This window comes from Geotrypetes seraphini, chromosome 6 (genome assembly GCF_902459505.1).
Source record: "Geotrypetes seraphini chromosome 6, aGeoSer1.1, whole genome shotgun sequence".
NCBI lineage: Eukaryota > Metazoa > Chordata > Amphibia > Gymnophiona > Dermophiidae > Geotrypetes > Geotrypetes seraphini.
This window is the reverse complement of record NC_047089.1, coordinates 46,408,006-46,426,420: the sequence shown is the minus strand read 5'-3', so window position 1 is coordinate 46,426,420 and position 18,415 is coordinate 46,408,006. Positions and strand designations below refer to the sequence as shown.

The window sequence follows — 18,415 nt, the reverse complement described above, 5'->3', positions numbered from 1 at the left end:
ATCTACCAGAGGATGTTGGTTTCAAAGAATATATTAAACAAGATTCTATTGGAATTCCTCGATACAAATGGAGTTGATGATAGGTCCCTACCAAGTTTACGGGACACTTACAAAGCCTTTCTCAAGGGTATGATTTATTATTTTGCTTGGCAGAACAGGCAATACGATCTTGGAAGAACATGATGGCCAGCGCTATTCAAGCTCTGGAACGGTTGCACATACAATCTAAACAACTCCCAATGCTGCAGGATCTGACTCGGGCAAAAATAAAATATAATTAGAGAAAAAGGGCAGATGGCACATTACCTATAGTCAACACAAAATATTATTAAAAAAGTATTAGAACAGGTAAAATGTTATCCTTGTTTCCTAAGTTGAGGCATATGACACAGAAGATTACAGAATGGCTGAGGAGCAATGAGTTACAAATGAATCTAAGACCAGGTTTTTTAAAATTTTAAATTGTATTGAGTTTCATGTGGGAAAGGTGTGTTGAGGAATTACTTGGGGAGCCTTCACCCCCCCCCTCCCTCCCTTGTGTGGATAAGTCGTCGATAAAACTCTGGAAGAACCTTTATGTGTGGAGAAAGATTAAAAAGGAAATCAAGGAGCTCAGTTCACATAAAGCTCTGGGAGGAGATGTTTTACTATTGAGTTTTTACAAAAGTATCTTATAACATAACATTAAAGTTTAATTATATATTGCAAAACCTTGCAGTTCGATGTGGTTAACAATAAAAGAAAAACTGTACAAACATAACCCTTCTTTATGAGCACATAGCGTGGGTTTTAGCGCCGGCAGTGGCGGTAACTGCTCTGATGCTGGCACTAAAACCCACACTGTGCGTTTGTGAAAGAGGGGGATAGTGATATATAAACTTAAGCTAACAAAATATTTTTAAAACAGACAAAAAAGTCTTAAACAATTTTCTAAAATGCTGGTTTGAAATAGAGTTGGTTATCAAAATACTATGTTCCTTATCCCATGTCGCAGCCCGAAAAGACAATCTATGAAAATATCTTTTACGTGAACAACCTTTTACAGATCGAAAAGAAAACAAAGTAAAATTTTGTAGTAAATGTCTAGAGTCTACAAACATGAAATGGTCAATAAGATAATCTAGAGTTAGACCATGTGTTACCTTATAATAGATACATCCAAATTTGAATATAACTTGCTTCAAATGGAAGCCAATGACGTTTTCAGTAATATGATGGCACATGGTCTGTCTTCTTCAAATAAAAAAATTAAACGAACAACTGTATTTTGAATGATACGTAATCTATTAAAGTTTTTTTGACAACCTGCTAAATAAATAATTATAATAATCTAAAATACTCCAAATCAAAGATTGTACTAAAAGCCTAAAGGAATAAGTATTAAAATAAGATTTGTTTGTTCACAACATAAAGAAGCTTTTGAGGACTATAGTATATATCCGAGTACCCACTGATAAATTCTGATCCAAGTAAACACCCAGAATTTTGATAGTGGAATTAATAGGATATGAGGTTCCGTTCAATTTCAAAATCCTTTCAATAATCTTATTAGATAGGCTAACATAAAAGAATTTTGTTTTATCTGAATTAAGTATCAACTTAAATTCTGCCATCCACTGCTCATCAAGGAGAATTACAGTGGGAATAAGACTTGTAGATTGAGATGGTAAAGATGGAATAGGAATCACAATGGTTATATCATCCACATAAGACAGTGTCTTATATTAATTTTGGGCCCAAAAAATGCACTAGGTCTTATTTTTGGAGTATGTTCATGATCATCTCTCCATTCCTCTCCTTCACCCCAATTCTACCTGTTTCCTTTCTCTCCCCCACATGTGCAGCACCTTTCCTCCCCTCCCGCCCATCGCTTGTGAAGCAGAACCCTTGCCCAGCTTCTATCTTTCCCTCCCTCCCATTCCTTATGCAGCAGAACCCTTGAGCACCCCCCACCGCCGCGCAGCTGAACCTCCCCCCCGACCTTTCATCCTTCCCTCCCATCTGAACCCCACCGACCGCGAGCGAGCCCTATATACCTTCATCCAAAGCAACATCCGGCCGGCAGCACTCTAAGCTTTGGCCTTGTCTGCCAAAGAATTCCTTCTGCCGCATTACTGATGACATCATCAGTAACGCGGCAGAGTGAATTCTCCAGTGGAGAAGGCCAAAGCAGCCTGTTGCTGCTGGTGAATCTCGGGACTAGGGCTTACTTTTGGGGTATATTAAGACCTACCCGGAAAATCATGCTAGGGCTTATTTTCGGGGTAGGTCTTATTTTCAGGGAAACACAGTATATAATTTTATATCCAAGGAAGTTAATCTAGACCCCAAAGAAGCCAGATAAATGTTAAAAGGGAGAACTCTGGGAACACCACAAGGATTACTCCACTTACTAGAAAATGTATTACCTATTTGAACTTGGTAGTAGTGTGTTTGTAAAAAAACATGAAACATAACATAACATCGTACTTCTTAACCGCGCAACCATAAGTTCTACGCGGTTTACAAAAGCTTATAAACTAAAGACAATTTAAGGATGACAAAAAGAAATTATTTGACCAAGTATTTTGAAAAGAGATAAGTTTTCAGTTGAGTTCTGAAATGTTTGTAAGTACAAGCTCCAAGTACTTCACCAGAAATACCAATTGCTTCTAAACAATTAATTTCTCATCCGACAATGTTGATGCACAATTCAATGAATTTTTGCAATTGTCAGTTCTGCCACCCTGACCTTCTTCATCAGTGATGCTTTATCTCCCCTCAGAAAAATGTTTAATCCATTTGTACACTGCCATTTTCTTCATGGCATTATCCCATAAACTTGGATTAACATGTCCCAGATTTCACTTCCACACTTGCCAAGTTTAACAAAAAATTTAATGTTTGTTCATTGCTCTAATTCACACTCCAACATTCTTGCAATGGCACACTAAAACATGCAACAATAATGAACGCCGCTCAGCAAGACACTGCCACATGTCGACACGAACACATCTGTAAAAAAACTGATATAACAAGGTTATGAAACCTTACTGAGCTGTTTGTACAGTGCTGCCAACATAAGCACATGGAGGAAAGTCCGCAAACTGAACTGTCAGACCTCGTAGGCATCAGCATTTGCTCATACTTCTTCCGAGCCTCCCCTCCAGTTAATTATCTTTTTCATTGACTTTTTTCAGATGGAAATTGTATATTCTTGTACTCTTAACCCTAAAATTTTATTATAGTCACACTTCCCTGCAAATTCTCAAAGAACGTTAACCAATAACTTTAACAGAAAAATCAGCCATATCAACAAGCATTAATCAATAACATAAATAAAAAAGCTTCCTCACAGTAATATACCTATCAAATTTACTCCAAGCCACTCAATCCATAAACTCTTAATAAATATTTAACTAGGATAACCACCACTGATTAAATCTAGCAATCATAACCCAAACACAAACGTCTAGCCATGTTAGTCTGGGGAAATACTCTGCACTTTGTAATGCCTTCTCTGCCCTCTCTTAAATACACTCTTTCTTGTATATTTCCTCATCTCATGAACTATATACTGGGGAACATAGTTATCAATATACCATTAAGATGCTACTTTAGCGTAACTTGTGCTATTTTTCCACAGGTTCCATTTTAGGCAATGAGACCTAGTTCTTAATAACTGGGGTTATAGTAAAACAACACATCTTAATGGTAGGCCACATTGATAATTTCTCTCTTTAATGTATGTGGCAAAGTGGACTAATAAGAACAGCTGTACAGGGTTAGACCAATGGATCATCTAGCCCAGTTTTCCGTTTCCAACAGTGGCCAATCTGGGTCACAGTACCTGGCAGAAACTCAAATAGTAGAAACATTCCTTTGGGCAGAGGGGATGGAAGAGTCAAGAAACAGAGAATATCCAAACACCTCTGCCCTTAGTTCCTCCTTCTTTAACTGAAATAGAATGGTGTCAGCCGTTTCCCATATAAAAAAATCAATGGAGAGGTCTTTATAAAGGAATTTTCTCTATTACTGTATAGGAGCCCAAAGAAAAACCTGTGAAGCCTCTTGTCTTCAGCAAAGAAGGCTTGAAACAAAGAATGTCCTAGATATGCCCCAGAAAAATGCTACATACCTAGCCAGTCAAGGCCTCAGTGAAGGTACTCCAGGAATGCTGGCATTTAGATCTCAATGTTGACCAATGTGCCAGGGAAGCTTCCTCCCCAATGTGCTAGATATCATCATTGGGCAGCCAACATCAATTCTGAAACCCTTCAAAGCTCCAGTGTTAGCCACCTACCCCATCATATATTACAGACCTTCAAGTCTAGCTAGGTGGTAAGCAACACGCTCCTTGTTTCTCCTAACCAACTCTGCACAACCTTTACTTTTAAAAAGGTTTGGGGGGGGATTTCTTCTGAAAAATATAGCCATAGTGATATCAAATGACTTGATTTGAAACAAAAGGCCCAGTCAAATCCTCAAGCACACAAAAAAAAAAGAACGGCAGAAAATAAAAATAAAAAGTAACCAATATTCAACTCATGTTGGTATGCATCCCTTGTCTTAGTCACCACTGATCTATAGACTTGTCAACAACACTCTGCTTCAGCTCAGCCCAAACAGAGATGAGGCGCTGTTTAAGATCTTCAATATCAAATATCACTGTCTGGTAGATGGATTCCTGTATCAGCCCCCAGATCCGGTAGTCAACTGGGTTTGGTTTGGTGAATTCACAGGCCAAAAGGTCTGGACCAATGAAGTCTGGGGTCTCCCAATGTAGCAGTTTTACGGTTATCTTTTGCCCAACGTGCTGGGGCACTGTCCTGTTGGACGAAAAGTAGTCTTCTGACATGCAACGATCGCTGGCAACAGCTACTGTATCAAGAGGATGTCCCGGTAGTATGTGCTGTTGATCTTAACCCCCAGGATCAATGAAGAACAGATCTGTGAATCTGAGTTTTGAGATTGCGACCGAGACCATGACTGAAGGTCGGGCAGGTCCGTAGCAAGCATTTGGCATTAACCTAACGTTTGTGTTGTTGAAGGCATGTATAGGCAATCATTCTGTGTGTTAATCGGTAGAGCTACTTTAGATATCTGAGCTCCAGGTACTCGATCAAAAGCTGCTTGCACCGTTTCAAGCATGTATATTTGCTGTATAAAGTTAACTCTTGGACACTACGCTTTTTAAGACACTTTAATTTCAGATCATCATGAATTATCCTAACCACAGTTGTTTGGCTTATTCCTGCTTCTTTTACTATTTGGTGAGTTGTTAATTGTGTTTGCAGCGCATCCTCCTGGCTCAGTACAAGATCACACACATCAATGTGCTCTTGTGTGCGAATCGAGTGCAATTGTCCGCTGCCTGGCTTACAGTGCCTGTTGCTTGGATCTTGCATAGCAGCATATCAAAGACGTTTTTGTTCCAACCCTTATGTAGGAACTCTTTCAACAATCGTCTACTGCTGAAACCTTTTAGCAGTGCCAAGTTCTATATTAGAATTTGGTCTTCTGCATAAAACCATTTTGATACAGAGATTGTTTACAAACTATCGTCTGCTTCTGCACGTATTCCATAGCAACAATTCATTTTCACAAGGTTAAGTTGTAGAGCGGTGGGAAATATTTACAACATTTCACATCAACTTCATGCAAGACACGATGCACTAAATTTCATAAGTATCAGCCGAGTTTTGTGGAAGATACGACAAAAGGCATTTTGGCGTGGGCTTTTGGGGGGTTTTTTTGGTTCACATTGTACATTATTTATTATTGGAGGGGAGTGTGGCCTAGTCGTTAGAGCTGCTGTCTCAGTACCCTGAGGTAGCAAGTTTGATCTCAGCCTGCTCCCTGTGACTCTGGGCAAGTCAGTCACTTAACTCACCATTGCCCCAGGTACAGTTAGATTGCGAGCCTGCCAGGACATATAGGAAAAAATGCCTAAGAGTATATTATTCAATGTATTAGAAACCGCTTTGGGTGAATCTCTTCATAAATAAATTAGCAAATCTGGCAAAAAAGCATATAAAAATGAATACTAAGGGGCTCATAATCGAAAGAGAAAAATGTCCAAAAACTGGCCTAAGTCGGCACTTGGACGATCATAAACGAAAGACGTCCAAGTGCTGATAATCAAACCGGGTTTTGGGCGTATTTCTAAATGACCTAGGCCTTCATAGTGCCGCTGAATGACCATAGCGAAACGGGGCATTTCAGGAGTGTCGAGGGCGGGATTTGGGCGGGACATGGACAGGCTTAGACTTAGTCGTACTGCATGTATAGCCAAAAGTTATACAGCACAGGATCGACGGAACTTGGACTTTATGACTTAGACCATTTAAAACATGGTCTAAGTCACAGTTCTTCAACCGCCGGTCCGTGGACCGGTGTCGGTCCGCAGAAAATTTCTGCCGGTCCACGCAGGGCCGGCGATATCAAATCGGCAGTTAAATTTCCTGCCGACTGCGGTTCCTCCCGACTGCGTTCCTGCTGATTAATGTTCCTCCCAGCCTCAGGCGATCAAGATAGGCTGCCAACATCGGGCCTTCCCTCTGTGAGTCTCGCCTGTTCGGAAACAGGAAGTTGAAACAAAATAGGCGGGACTCAGAGAGTGAAGGTCCCGATGTCGGCAGCGTGTCTTGATTGCCACCCCTGCCGAGTTGCTGAAGAGGGCCGCGGGGAAGTTGCGATTAGACCGGAGAGAGCTGCAGATTCAGGTGCAGGTGGAGGGAGATGGTCAGCGTGTGCGAACAAGATCCTGGGGAGCCTTCACAGTGGCTGTCTCCCCTCCCACCAGCTCTCCAATTTGCCAGGGCAGTGATTTACCGGCAACTTCCTGCAGGCAAGTACCGAGAGCTGCTGGAAGGGGAGGAAGCTGGAAGGTAGGAGGAGGAGGCTGGGAAGGTGCTGGAAAAGGGAGAGCTGTTACTGGACTTGAAGGGAGTTAGAAGGAGAGATGCTGCTGGGAGGGGAGGAGGGAAAGGGATGGAAGAGAGTTAATGTTGGATAGAGGGAGGAGGGAAGGGAGAAGAAGGAGAGATGCTGCTGGAAGGGAAGGAGGGAAAGGGATGGGAAGAGAGTTAATGTTGGATAGAGGGAGGAGGGAAGGGAGAAGAAGGAGAGATGCTGCTGGGAGGGGAGGAGGGAAAGGGATGGGAAGAGAGTTACTGTTGGATAGAGGGAGGAGGGAAGGGAGAAGAAGGAGAGATGCTGAGAGGGAGGAGGGAAAGGGATGGGAAGAGAGTTAATGTTGGATAAAGGGAGGAGGGAAGGGAGAAGGAAAAAAAAGGAAGGAGGGTAGGGAGAAAGAAAAAAAGGAAGGAAACAGCTGGCAGGGAGATTACAGGAGGGGAAGGGGGTCAGGGTGGAATGGAGAGATGAGATGAGAGAAAGGGAAGAGAGAGGAATGAGAAAGTAGAGAGACATTGATGCTAGAAAGGGGGTCAGCAGAGAAATGAGAGAGGGATAAAGATGCTAGATCTGGTGTAGGAGATAAAAATGAAGAAGGCAGTGAAGCTGGAATGAATGATGTAAAAAGGAGAGAGGAGGATGGACAAGGAAGAGGGGCATAGAAAGAAGTCAGATACATATGGAAGGGGGAGAGGGCAGACATTGGATGGAACGGGCAGATGGTGGAAGGAAAAGAGTGAAAAGAAGATGAAAGCAGAAACCAGAGACAACAAAAGGTAGAAAAAAATAATTTTATTTCTATTTTGTCATTAGAATATATCAGATTTGAATTATATATCCTGCTAGAGACATAACTGGGGACTGCAGTATTCTGTTAGCATGATATTTCTATGTAGCATTCTATAATAACTTGGCTTGTTCAATTTTCTTGATAGCAGAGGGGATATATGTGAAGGGGAGGGGAGACAGGGGTTTTGTTGGTCCGTGCTGTGTATATTTGTATTTATAAAATCACAATTGTTCAGAATATTGTTTCTTTTTATACTTTAATAAAATACGTTCAATATAAAATCATAATTGCGGCTTGTGCAGATGGGATCAGATGGTTTGCGGGGACCGAGCTCGCGGAGATGGGGCGTAAACAGGGTTTTTAAATTTTAGTCCTAGTAGTTTGCCGGTCCACAAAATAATTATTTTATTTCTGCCGGTCCACGGGTGCAAAAAGGTTGAAGAACACTGGTCTAAGTCACAAAAACCTACCTAAAGTGACCAAATAAGCACTGCAAACACATAATACAGACCCCCACACACTACCCCAGTGATCACTGACCCCACCCCCATAAAAATATTAATCACAACTTGAAAATTGTGCCTCCAGAACATCACCTGGCTTCCTGGCATAGGAAAGCCTAGTCGTGCTGCACAGAGGCGTCTTAAACCATCCTGGGGGTGGGATAGGGAACCATAGAGAGGTGGACCCATGCCCATAAGCCCCTGTAATCACTGCATTGATATTGAAACGTGCACTCCCCTATACACCCCCAAAACCCTTTGTTACTAGCATATAAGTGACTCCTGCAGCCATAAGGGCTATTGGGGTAAGTGGGTCTAGGGGATTCTGAAGGTGGTTTGGGGGGCTCACCATGACCTATAAGGGAGCTGTAGCGAGGAGAAGATATGGCACCCTTTTTGTGAAGTTCACAGCAGTGCCCTGTAAGGTACCCCACTATTTAGGTGGTTCAGTCCATCACTTTGCAGACCCCTCCCACATCCAACAGGGCTTGTTCTAGGCATTTTTGACTTGGATGAAAATTTGGACAAAAATGTGGTATAAAGATGGACAATTTAGCGGCTTGGACGATCAGATCGGCAGGACGTATAGTTGGACTATTTTCGAAACGAAAAAAAATTTGGACGTATTTTTCAAAAATGTGTCCTAACCTATTTTTTTTTTAACTTTGAATGACTTGCGACTTGGACGTAAATGGACTTAGACGTTCCTTTCGATTATGCCCCTCCACGGGTATAGGCCTACAAGAGATACTCATAACTTCCATATTTTTTCCTATCCCAAGATAAGCATTTCAAGCAGGCAAATTACAAACTTGGTTAGGTGAATGCATCCATCAAGCCTCATCCTATTATTCCTTTCGGAAATTAGTGAAAACTAATCTTTTTGATAAATTTATTTATTTTTTTATTATTATTTATTCATTTTCACATCAAAGAACAAAAACACTTTGATAAAAGAAATTAAATGTACATTAAAGAAATTATTATCAAAACACAAGAAGAGGAATAAAGCACTCCTATTACCAATACAATGATCATAGTCCACATTTGGGAAAGATGAAGCCATACCCAGTCAAAGGGAGTTGAGTTTAGGAAATCATTCAAGGTCATATTAACACAAGTCCTTCATAATTACAGGGTTCTTTGATTATTTACATTTAGGCCTGAGTAGTAGAAATTACAGAGGGGTCTGGAGCCTTAATGGCAGCCTTTCCTTCCAGAAAAAATGGCAATTGTTCTGGTTCATAGAAGATATATTTTTTCGCCTGATAAGTAATACAACATTTACAAGGAAATCTAAGCTGATAGGTTGCTCCCAAACCCAAAACTGACTGACGAAACGTCAGAAATTTCTTACAACTAGCCTGCGTCCACTTTGAAACATCAGGAAAAATAGCAATCATAAAATTCAACATTTTCAGTTCTGTAAAAAAGACGAAAGAACTGCTTCTTTGTCTTGCAAGAAATCAAAGGTCACAAGCAAAGTAGCTCTTGCTGAAATTTCAATCTGTGAGGATTTCAACATCCCGTGAGATCTAATTCTTTAGGATGCGAAGGTGACTTATCTTTTTCCTCTTTCAAGATGTTAAGATAGTACAATTTTTGCAGCGGAGACATATTAGTCTCTGGAAATTTTAATACTGAAGTCAGAAAAGAATGAAAAAGTTCTCTAGGAGATTGTATTTTGGATACAGGAAAATTAAGAAATCTCAAATTCAAATTTCTATTAACATTTTCTAAATTTTCAATTTTCCTGATTAGTAAATTTTTGTCTTTCATCTGAAGGTTAGATGCAACTTTTAATTCTGAGACTGTTTTCTCTACTTGATCCAGTCTACCTGATTGTAGTTGAATTTTTTCTTCACAGTTTTTAATTTGAATTGCAGTTTGTTGAGTTGAGGTAATAAATTGGGAGCATACCTGATGAAGGCTCTCCATGGCTCCCCACAACGCCTCCATATCCACCACTTCTGGCTTAATCAGGGGTTTGAGGCCGAATTGGAGAAACTACTCCCTTTTCTGCACTTGTCGCTCCCTGAATGCCTCCTCTTCCCCCTGCCGCTTGCTGGCAAAGATCGAACCACCTCCGGGGTCAAAGGCAACACTGTCGACTCCGATGGACACTCACTCCCCGATGCTTCCCGCTGAGTCGCGGGACTGCCTGACATCATCCCGGGATGGGGGGGCATTAAAGGCCCAAGCGGGCTCAGTGAAAAATCACTGTAACTCCAAGGTCTGGCCCCCTCGGAGAGCAGATTCGCCCGATCCAAAAGGGACAGCATAAGCTGTAATAGCTGTCTGACATGTAACTGGAGAGGCAGAGGAGGCCAGGAGATCTCTCCTCTGTTTCCCCCTGCGTTTCGTCATTTCAAAAGTCAAACTCCGCTACTTAAAGCGGGTAAGGAAATCTTCACAGAATAAGAAAAACGCCGCGAGAAGGGGAAGCCTCTTACAGCACGTCTCTCCCTGACGCCATCTTGGCTCCTCTTTTGATAAATTTATTGCTTAAATCTGAAGGTCTTAAAATTTTAATTATGTATCTCATCATAGAATTGTGTATTAGGAATTAGTAAAGATTAATCTGCTTGATAAGTTTATTATCAATATTAGAAGGTCCTGATAGAGTAGTATGTATTTTTTTATAGCTGCGGGGATTTTTTAACGATTGCTCTTAACTATCTTAATGTAAACTCCCTTTTAAGGAAGTAACTATTCTGTACACAGTTGTACTTTTCACTGAATGTTCAGTACTCTTATGTAAACCGCCTAGAACTGCTGGTAATAGCAGTATAAAATAATAAAGTTATTATTATTGTTATTATACCAAAGATCTGGCTAAGTATAACACAAAAATATATCTGCAGTACTAATATATCTTACAGTACTAATAATTATTCCTGAGAAGAGACTACAAAAGCAGAAATACTCATTTAATAGACTCAGACTATGTGCCCAAGTTAACAATCCTTTGCATACTAAACAACAGATTAAATTCCTGACCATAGAAGTGCTCTGTTTTCACCATAAGACTGACTGCGCCCTTTGGCGTGTCATCTACATGGTGATAGATGGTTTCCTTCTTTCAGGCTCAAGCTCAGTTCACAGCGAGTCTCTCCAGAGGCAGCTGGAGAATGTCAGAAGTTTGTCCAAAAATTCCTGTCTGACACAGGTTACTGGATTTTCTCAGTCTTATAAAATGTAAATATTAGCTAAGGTTTCTCTGTATGGATTGTAATATAGAGAGGTCCAGTTCTTGAAGGGAAGGCAAAAGACAGCCACTGTTCTTATAACGCTATTAGATTTTCCTCTGCTCTCTTCTAATGCCAAAGCTCTTCTCTTTGTCTCGCTCCTCACCTCCTTCCTCTTCCAGTCAGTGTTCCTGATATAGAGTACAATGTATCGCGTGTAGAACAGTTCTCCCATTGGTTGAGCTGGGAATACCAAGGCTACTTGCATTAAGTGGGCACATGAACAGCGAATGAGGTAAGGGTTTAACCAATAAGATCACTGATTTGGCCAAATAACTGGCATAGGAATGCCCATCTTGCAGAGGAAGCCTAATGGCCTTGTAGATGGTGTCAGCCTAGCATTGCTAGCCATCACCATTTTTGTTGGCCTAACCAATGTCAGCAGAGGCCTATGGGACATTATATCAATCTGACTCTGGAATGTTGATGCAGATAGACCCTAAATGCTCCTGCACAGAATTTACATGCATTAAGCATCCAGCCAGACTGGACTGTTTATCAAGAAGGTATGCTACTTGAATGGGACAAATAAGCCAGAGACTAATCCCATCTACCACTCCTGTAAGTGTCACACCTTCCTTATCACTTAAACTAACCATTGTTTGAAACAGTTTACAAAAGATAGGGGTACTTAACATGAATAGATTCTATTTTTAGAACAAGTCTCAAACTTATAAATATGAGGTGAAATCCTCTCTCTCTTTCTCTGGAACCTGGACCATTGCTTACTCTTTCTTCCTGAAGCCTGGCCCAACACCCCCCCCCCCCTTTCTCTCTCTCTCTCTTTCTCTGGAACCTGGACCATTGCTTACTCTTTCTACCTGAAGCCTGGCCCAACACCCCCCCCCCCCTTTCTCTCTCTCTCTCTTTCTCTGGAACCTGGACCATTGCTTACTCTTTCTACCTGAAGCCTGGCCCAACACCCCCCCCCCCCTTTCTCTCTCTCTCTCTTTCTCTGGAACCTGGACCATTGCTTACTCTTTCTACCTGAAGCCTGGCCCAACACCCCCCCCCCCCCTTTCTCTCTCTCTTTCCTCTGGACTCTGGCTCATCTCCCTATCTTCTCAGGCAGCCTCTCACCTATCCAGACACACATTAATGCAGGCAAACTGTCCTTTTCCTCTCACACATACACACAAGCAGTCTCTGAATCCACTCTGTATTTGTAAAGCTTATTTCTATTTCTTTCTGTACATCTGTAATCCAGCATAAGCTTGATGTATCTTTCTAAACACTCAAACAGCAAAAAAGGAACAATAATAGTTATTAATACAGTTTCAAAAATGGCGTTTAGAATCCAAAAGTAGAGTAAAATAACTCAGCATAGGGAAAAACCCTTTTATAAATTTTCATAGGATCAATCATTGCACCATCTTGTTAGAATAAATGATTTTTAAATAACTTCATAATCCATAAGTAATTCTTAAATTTCCATAATGTGAAAATAAAGTCCAAAGTCCAAAGTTTTGTGAAAAGCTCATATAAGTAAACAGATTTAGTTTCAATGTCTCTGCAGCGGTGACCCAGCGGGGTTCTGACGCGTTTCGCTGTCCTGGCTTCCTCAGAGAACCCGCTAATGCTGTGTGTGACAGACTTGTCAGTTGGGTACCTAATTCAAAAGGGAAAAGAAACTTCCTCGTGTTCTATGACATGAATGCTCTGCTGAGCACCCTGTACTTATGAAGTGTGAGGCTGTCTTTCTAAACACTGCCTTTCTGTAACGTTAAGGGAGAGAGTATGGCACAGTGGTTAAAGCTACAGTCTGGGCAAGTCACTTAATCCCCCCCCCCCCCATTACTCCAGGTACAATAGATAGATTGTGAGCCTGCTGGGACAGACAAGGAAAAATGCTTGAGTACCTGAATAAACTCCTGTAAACCGTTCTGAGCTCTCCTGGGAGAACGGTATAGAAAATTGAATAAATAAATAAATAAAATATTTCTGAACAATATATTCTTTATGCAGTCGCTCTTGGTTGTCCTTAATTTCATTACAACAGTTGATCCTACTGAACCTTCTATGAGGGTATTTAACTTGGGACCTGGCAGATCGTAAGGTGGTCAACATTATATCATTGGGGGCTTGCCTGCTGCCACATCACCCATTCAAAACCTTACATTTTGGGTGGGGGGGTTCATCCTTACAGATGGCACTTTATATGGTCTGGTATTGCCGATGCTTTTAATGAAGGTCTAACAAGGGTTACCTCATTCTTGTATCATTATAAATCTTACTCCTCCTAGCCTTGCACCAGAGAGCAAACGTAGATGCTCCTTGGGATGTCAGACTGAAGTCTTGAAGCAGTCTAACTCTATTGTTCATAAAAGATGGATCCTGGCCTAGTTAGGCCTCAGTTCTACAAAAAGGTGAGACACCCATACAGATTATCTTTTCTTGCCTAGAAGACATTCTAACATAAGACTTGCAGTCCTCTTGAATATGGTCTGGACCACATTCAAGGCCATGGAGCAGACACTTGAAATGAGTGTCAAAGGTCTAGCTCTTTCTGCTGTATTTTGAGCAACATCCTCCACATTTTGGGGGAGAAAAAACAAGCCAAACGTAACAAATGAATCTTATTAGTAAAATAAATAGGCAAACACACACCACAAGATGGCGATACTTATTACAAATAGGGAGAGTTTTGATTTGCATCCATTTCCTAAAAAGGACGAAATGAAACCGAGGCAGCCGCTGAATGCAGGAAGAACCATAAAAGCTCAGAACTCTGAAATTCTGAATTGTTAACCGAAACGACAGACCTGCTCTCTCCCATATCGCACTACTTGTGTGCTTGACTCAGTCTTGCTTGTCAGTGGGAAATAACACTTCCCACCTATTCTTGCCATTCATGATTTTTTCAAACACTATATTTTTTTTCCGTTTCTGCTGTGGTTTATAGCAGACCCATTAACTCAGCCAGCTAACTTGTGCAATATTTCACATTGATTAATATCATTTCCCAAGTGAGCAATGTCATTAACAAATGTGAAACTATTACAGAAATGATGATTCAGGGCAACATTAAGGAATACTGGTCAGATAATACTTTTCTTCAAATTTGTCATATTGCAATTATCAAGTGACCTATAAAAGGAGTTTTATTTCACACTATGCTAATTCTGTTAAGGAAAAGGCATTAAGCCAAGAATATCACCAAGGAAGATTACACTAATATCACTAAGTAAACAAACATAAGTCATTCTGATATCAAATTTTGCAAACATAATAAGGAAGTAACAAACCTGATTAGTTGCCATTAATTCCAACGGTTCCAACACATTTTAAATCATAGCAAACAAAGCTAGCAGAAAATGCTTTACAACTCAAACTGAAACGGGCTTGCTTAATGAGAAGTTAAAATTACATAGTTTATCAAATTCATTCAAGTGATATTTTACCAACAGATAAAAACCAAGGCCAGATTCAAATCACAGGCAAACTGCAACAAGCGTGCAACTCGGTTTTATGCTTCGATTCTAAAAAAGAGCATCAAAATCTGGGCTTAAATGTGCTGTAACACTGGATCTTACCAGGCGTAAAGCCCAGATTTAACAGGGCTCCTTTTAGGGGATCCCCTTTATTTTTTATTGCAACCACTAGCGTGCAATACCTGCAGGATATTAGCACGGGACCACTGTCTGCCTCCTATTTCGGAAGAACTAAGGGCCAGATTCTATAAACAATGCCTAAGTATGCCTACATGGTAGGCGCCGCTCTGCATGATCATTAATTATCCGCAATGCATCCTTTATAGCATCAGCTCGGTGTGCTTGGGTGCCGGTACATTAAGTCAGATGGCCTAATTTCCAAGCGCCTAACTTGGACACCTAGCAATGCTTAAGTCAACCACGCCTTTTCTCTGCCTCTAACCATGCCTACTTTTCAGGTAGGTGTCAGAGGGTGCCTTGACTTAGGCGTTGCTAGGGACTAGAGAATGACACAGGGACAAATTTTTCCCCATCCCTGCGGGAATTCATTTTCCCATCCCCGCCCCCCATTCCTGCAAGCGCCATCCTCATCTGCACAAGCCTCAAACACTTTAAAATCATAAGTGTTCGAGGCTTGTAAAGTTAAGGAAGAGCTTACAAGAATGGGACATGGAGAGCAACAACACTCACAGGGACTCACAGGGAAAAAATTTGTCCCCGTGTCATTCTCTACTAGGGACTGCTCCGAGTTCCACAAGGAACTCTTAGTTAATTTTAAAAATTTAATCAATTAACTTCAATGGCGCAGTCAATTACCATGCTATATAAGCTAAATAAAACAATTTGGGTTGCATGCGGATTTTAGTTAGACATCCTTTATCGAATCTGTCCCTAAGTGCTCCTGCAATAACTGTGCAGCCAACACACAGAGTAGGGATGGACGAATGGCTAGTGCAGCTAAGAGTGTTTTATTTGAAAGGTTCCTCTAATCATTTAGCACTTATATGTACTCTACTGCTGTGGCAGTGATTGCTGTTTCCACATGACAGGTTTTAGCACTAACTTAAGAGGAAACGTTAAACCATACAGCTCCCGAAGCAGGAGATTCCACACCAAAGCGCAGTTCCCTGCCGAGTCTTTTTATATAGTCAGTGCTTTAATAAATACTGCGACTGTTACCTCTGGGGACTTGCTCTGCTTATTGGAAGGCCGTTTGTCCATCCCTGCTCTGTGGGTGCTTTTCCCCCCGATTTGTACATAAGGGTGCTGCCTTTTTCCCTTTCTGTGGTTGTTAATTCTACATTAGCCAGTTAGTATACATTATTGCATTAAGTATAACATGCTAGCTGGTAGATGCCGCCATGCCCACTCCCTAACTATGCCAGCCTCCCCCCCCCCCCTCCCGAGCAAAATTCAGAAAAAAGGGCCACATTCAATAAATGGCACCTAAGCACGCCTACACTGTAGGCACCGCTTGGCGCAGTTGTCAATCAACCATTAGGCGCCGCTTATAGAATCCCGCTTAGCGGCACTTAGGCATCGCTAGGCGTTGTTATATTAGGCCAGGTTTTACTTGGCCTAATTTACCAAGAGTTTAACTCAGACGCCTAGTGATGTCTAAGTCAACCACGCCTACTCTCCACCCCCCCCTAACAACTCCTACTTTTCAGTTAGGCTTCACTGGGGTCGGAGGGCGCCTCCACTTAGGTGTCGCCATGCGTCCTAAGAGTTCGGCGCCAAACTCTTAATTGGTTACTTAAATTTTTTTCTCTCGATTGGCTGAAAACTGGCAGGGTCAATTACCGTGCCAATTTTTTAAAAAAACACATCAAGTCTGGATTCCAAAGTAAGGCATTGCTAGGCATTCTCGATTACGGCACCTAATGTAGGCGTCCTATACAGAATCTGGCCCAAAGCGTTTAATGCATGCTTACAAGCAAACTGCTCTCACAGCCCCTTAAAGCACGCACAAACTGCACGTTACGTTCTTAATGTGCTTTTACTAAAGGGCCCCTACGTTTCTGGTTTTGGTACAGAAGCCTTCATTTTAAGAATGAGACAAGTGTTGCATAGCACTTTATACCTTCACTTTTGTTTGCAAAAAAACTAGCAGGAAAGTAAATTGGGAGAAAAATACATAATACTCCCAAATTATGCAGGCAACCGAACTCAATGTTTTGTGCATTTTTTTTTTTTTCTTCATATTTTGTCTAAAAATTTATATATAGCCCAAAGCATTTATTATGGGCATTTTTTTTTTTTAACTAGTTGCTTACAATACTCACAGTATAACTGAAAACCTATCACAGACAACAGAGCTTGACTGGACACACACCTAGTATCTGGGGACAGTGATCCCTCGGAAGATGCTCCATGGTACACATTTTGTGACAACCTGTTGTCAGGTCTAAGTTCTTTGTCATATGCCATCATATTCCACTCTTGGCGCCTGTTCCTGGCTTTTCTAACTTTTTTCACTTCTCGTGTTGTGCCATCTATACGCTTTTGCTCCTGATGTGCAAAGAAAAGAGAAAGTACGCCAACAGACACAGGAAAGGAAACAAGCGAGTTAAAATGTGGTTAGTAGTAAAAAAGCAAAAGCAGATTCACAATGGGAAGCTAGACCTATCCAAAGTTTCTTTACTGTTAAGGAAAGAAAAAAAAAAAAAAGGAGCCTTCAAATATTTAAAAATATGACTGAATCTATTCTTTCTGGTAGCTTAAAGAGTTCCTTAAAATGACAAATTATTTATTTCAGTTTCCACATAAAACATAACATAAAATCAACATTACAAAAAGCTGAGTCTTCATGACATTTTCTTGCCCACTTCCATCTATTACCTGTACAAATAGAAATCTTTCCTTACAAACACCACTAATAAGCTACATTTTGAACAAATATTTTCCTACCATATATGTGATCAAACTACAAAACATGGCTGTCTTGAACAAAAATGTGCTCGTTGAATTAGACATCATTTTTATAGCGTTCTATAAGTAAGAAATTGCCTATGTCTTACATTGTAATTGTGTACATTATAGAAGGCAACACAAATATTTCCATACAATAAAAACTTCAACCAATGTTCAAGAGTTTTGGTAACATGCTAATTACAAACATGGAATCTCTTAGGAAGATGATGAAATAGGGTTGCTGTGGATGGGAAGACTGGATAAACCATTTGGCCTTTATCTGCTGTCACATTTCTAGGTTTCTAGACACCAACATTGCAAAAAAATCAGTGACAACTCTCACACTTCTTTATAAGCCCATTCATATCCTGCGAGTCAATACTAAAAACCAAGGTCAGCACCGAGTGCTGTTAAAAATTTGCTAACATAGGAAACAGATAATTTTGGCCATTTGAGTTGCCACATGGCCAAAATGTATTCAAATAATTTGAATCAGGGTGGTCTAGGGATAGATCCTAAAATCTTGCAAGTAAATAATTAGAGGCATGGAGGTAAAGGGAGGTAAACTTCATAATCTCCTTAAAAGAGACAGAGCTGGCCTCAAAATGAAGGAGGATTAGCCCTTTAAGTGAA

The 18,415-nt window shown here is 40.8% G+C and overlaps 1 protein-coding gene across 3 annotated transcripts in view; it reads right to left on the bottom strand.

The window, feature by feature from the left end:
* The window catches only part of WASF3 (WASP family member 3), a 115,473-nt gene that overhangs the window by 18,234 nt on the left and 78,824 nt on the right, over positions 1–18,415 (bottom strand). For 2 of the 3 annotated variants that reach the window (XM_033950209.1, XM_033950208.1), the window contains exon 7: positions 17,205–17,380. The exons of the other annotated variant lie outside the window; for it this stretch is intronic. In XM_033950209.1, the coding sequence (XP_033806100.1) occupies positions 17,205–17,380 (176 nt within the window). The remainder of the gene's footprint in view (positions 1–17,204; positions 17,381–18,415) is intronic. 3 annotated transcript variants of the gene reach the window in all.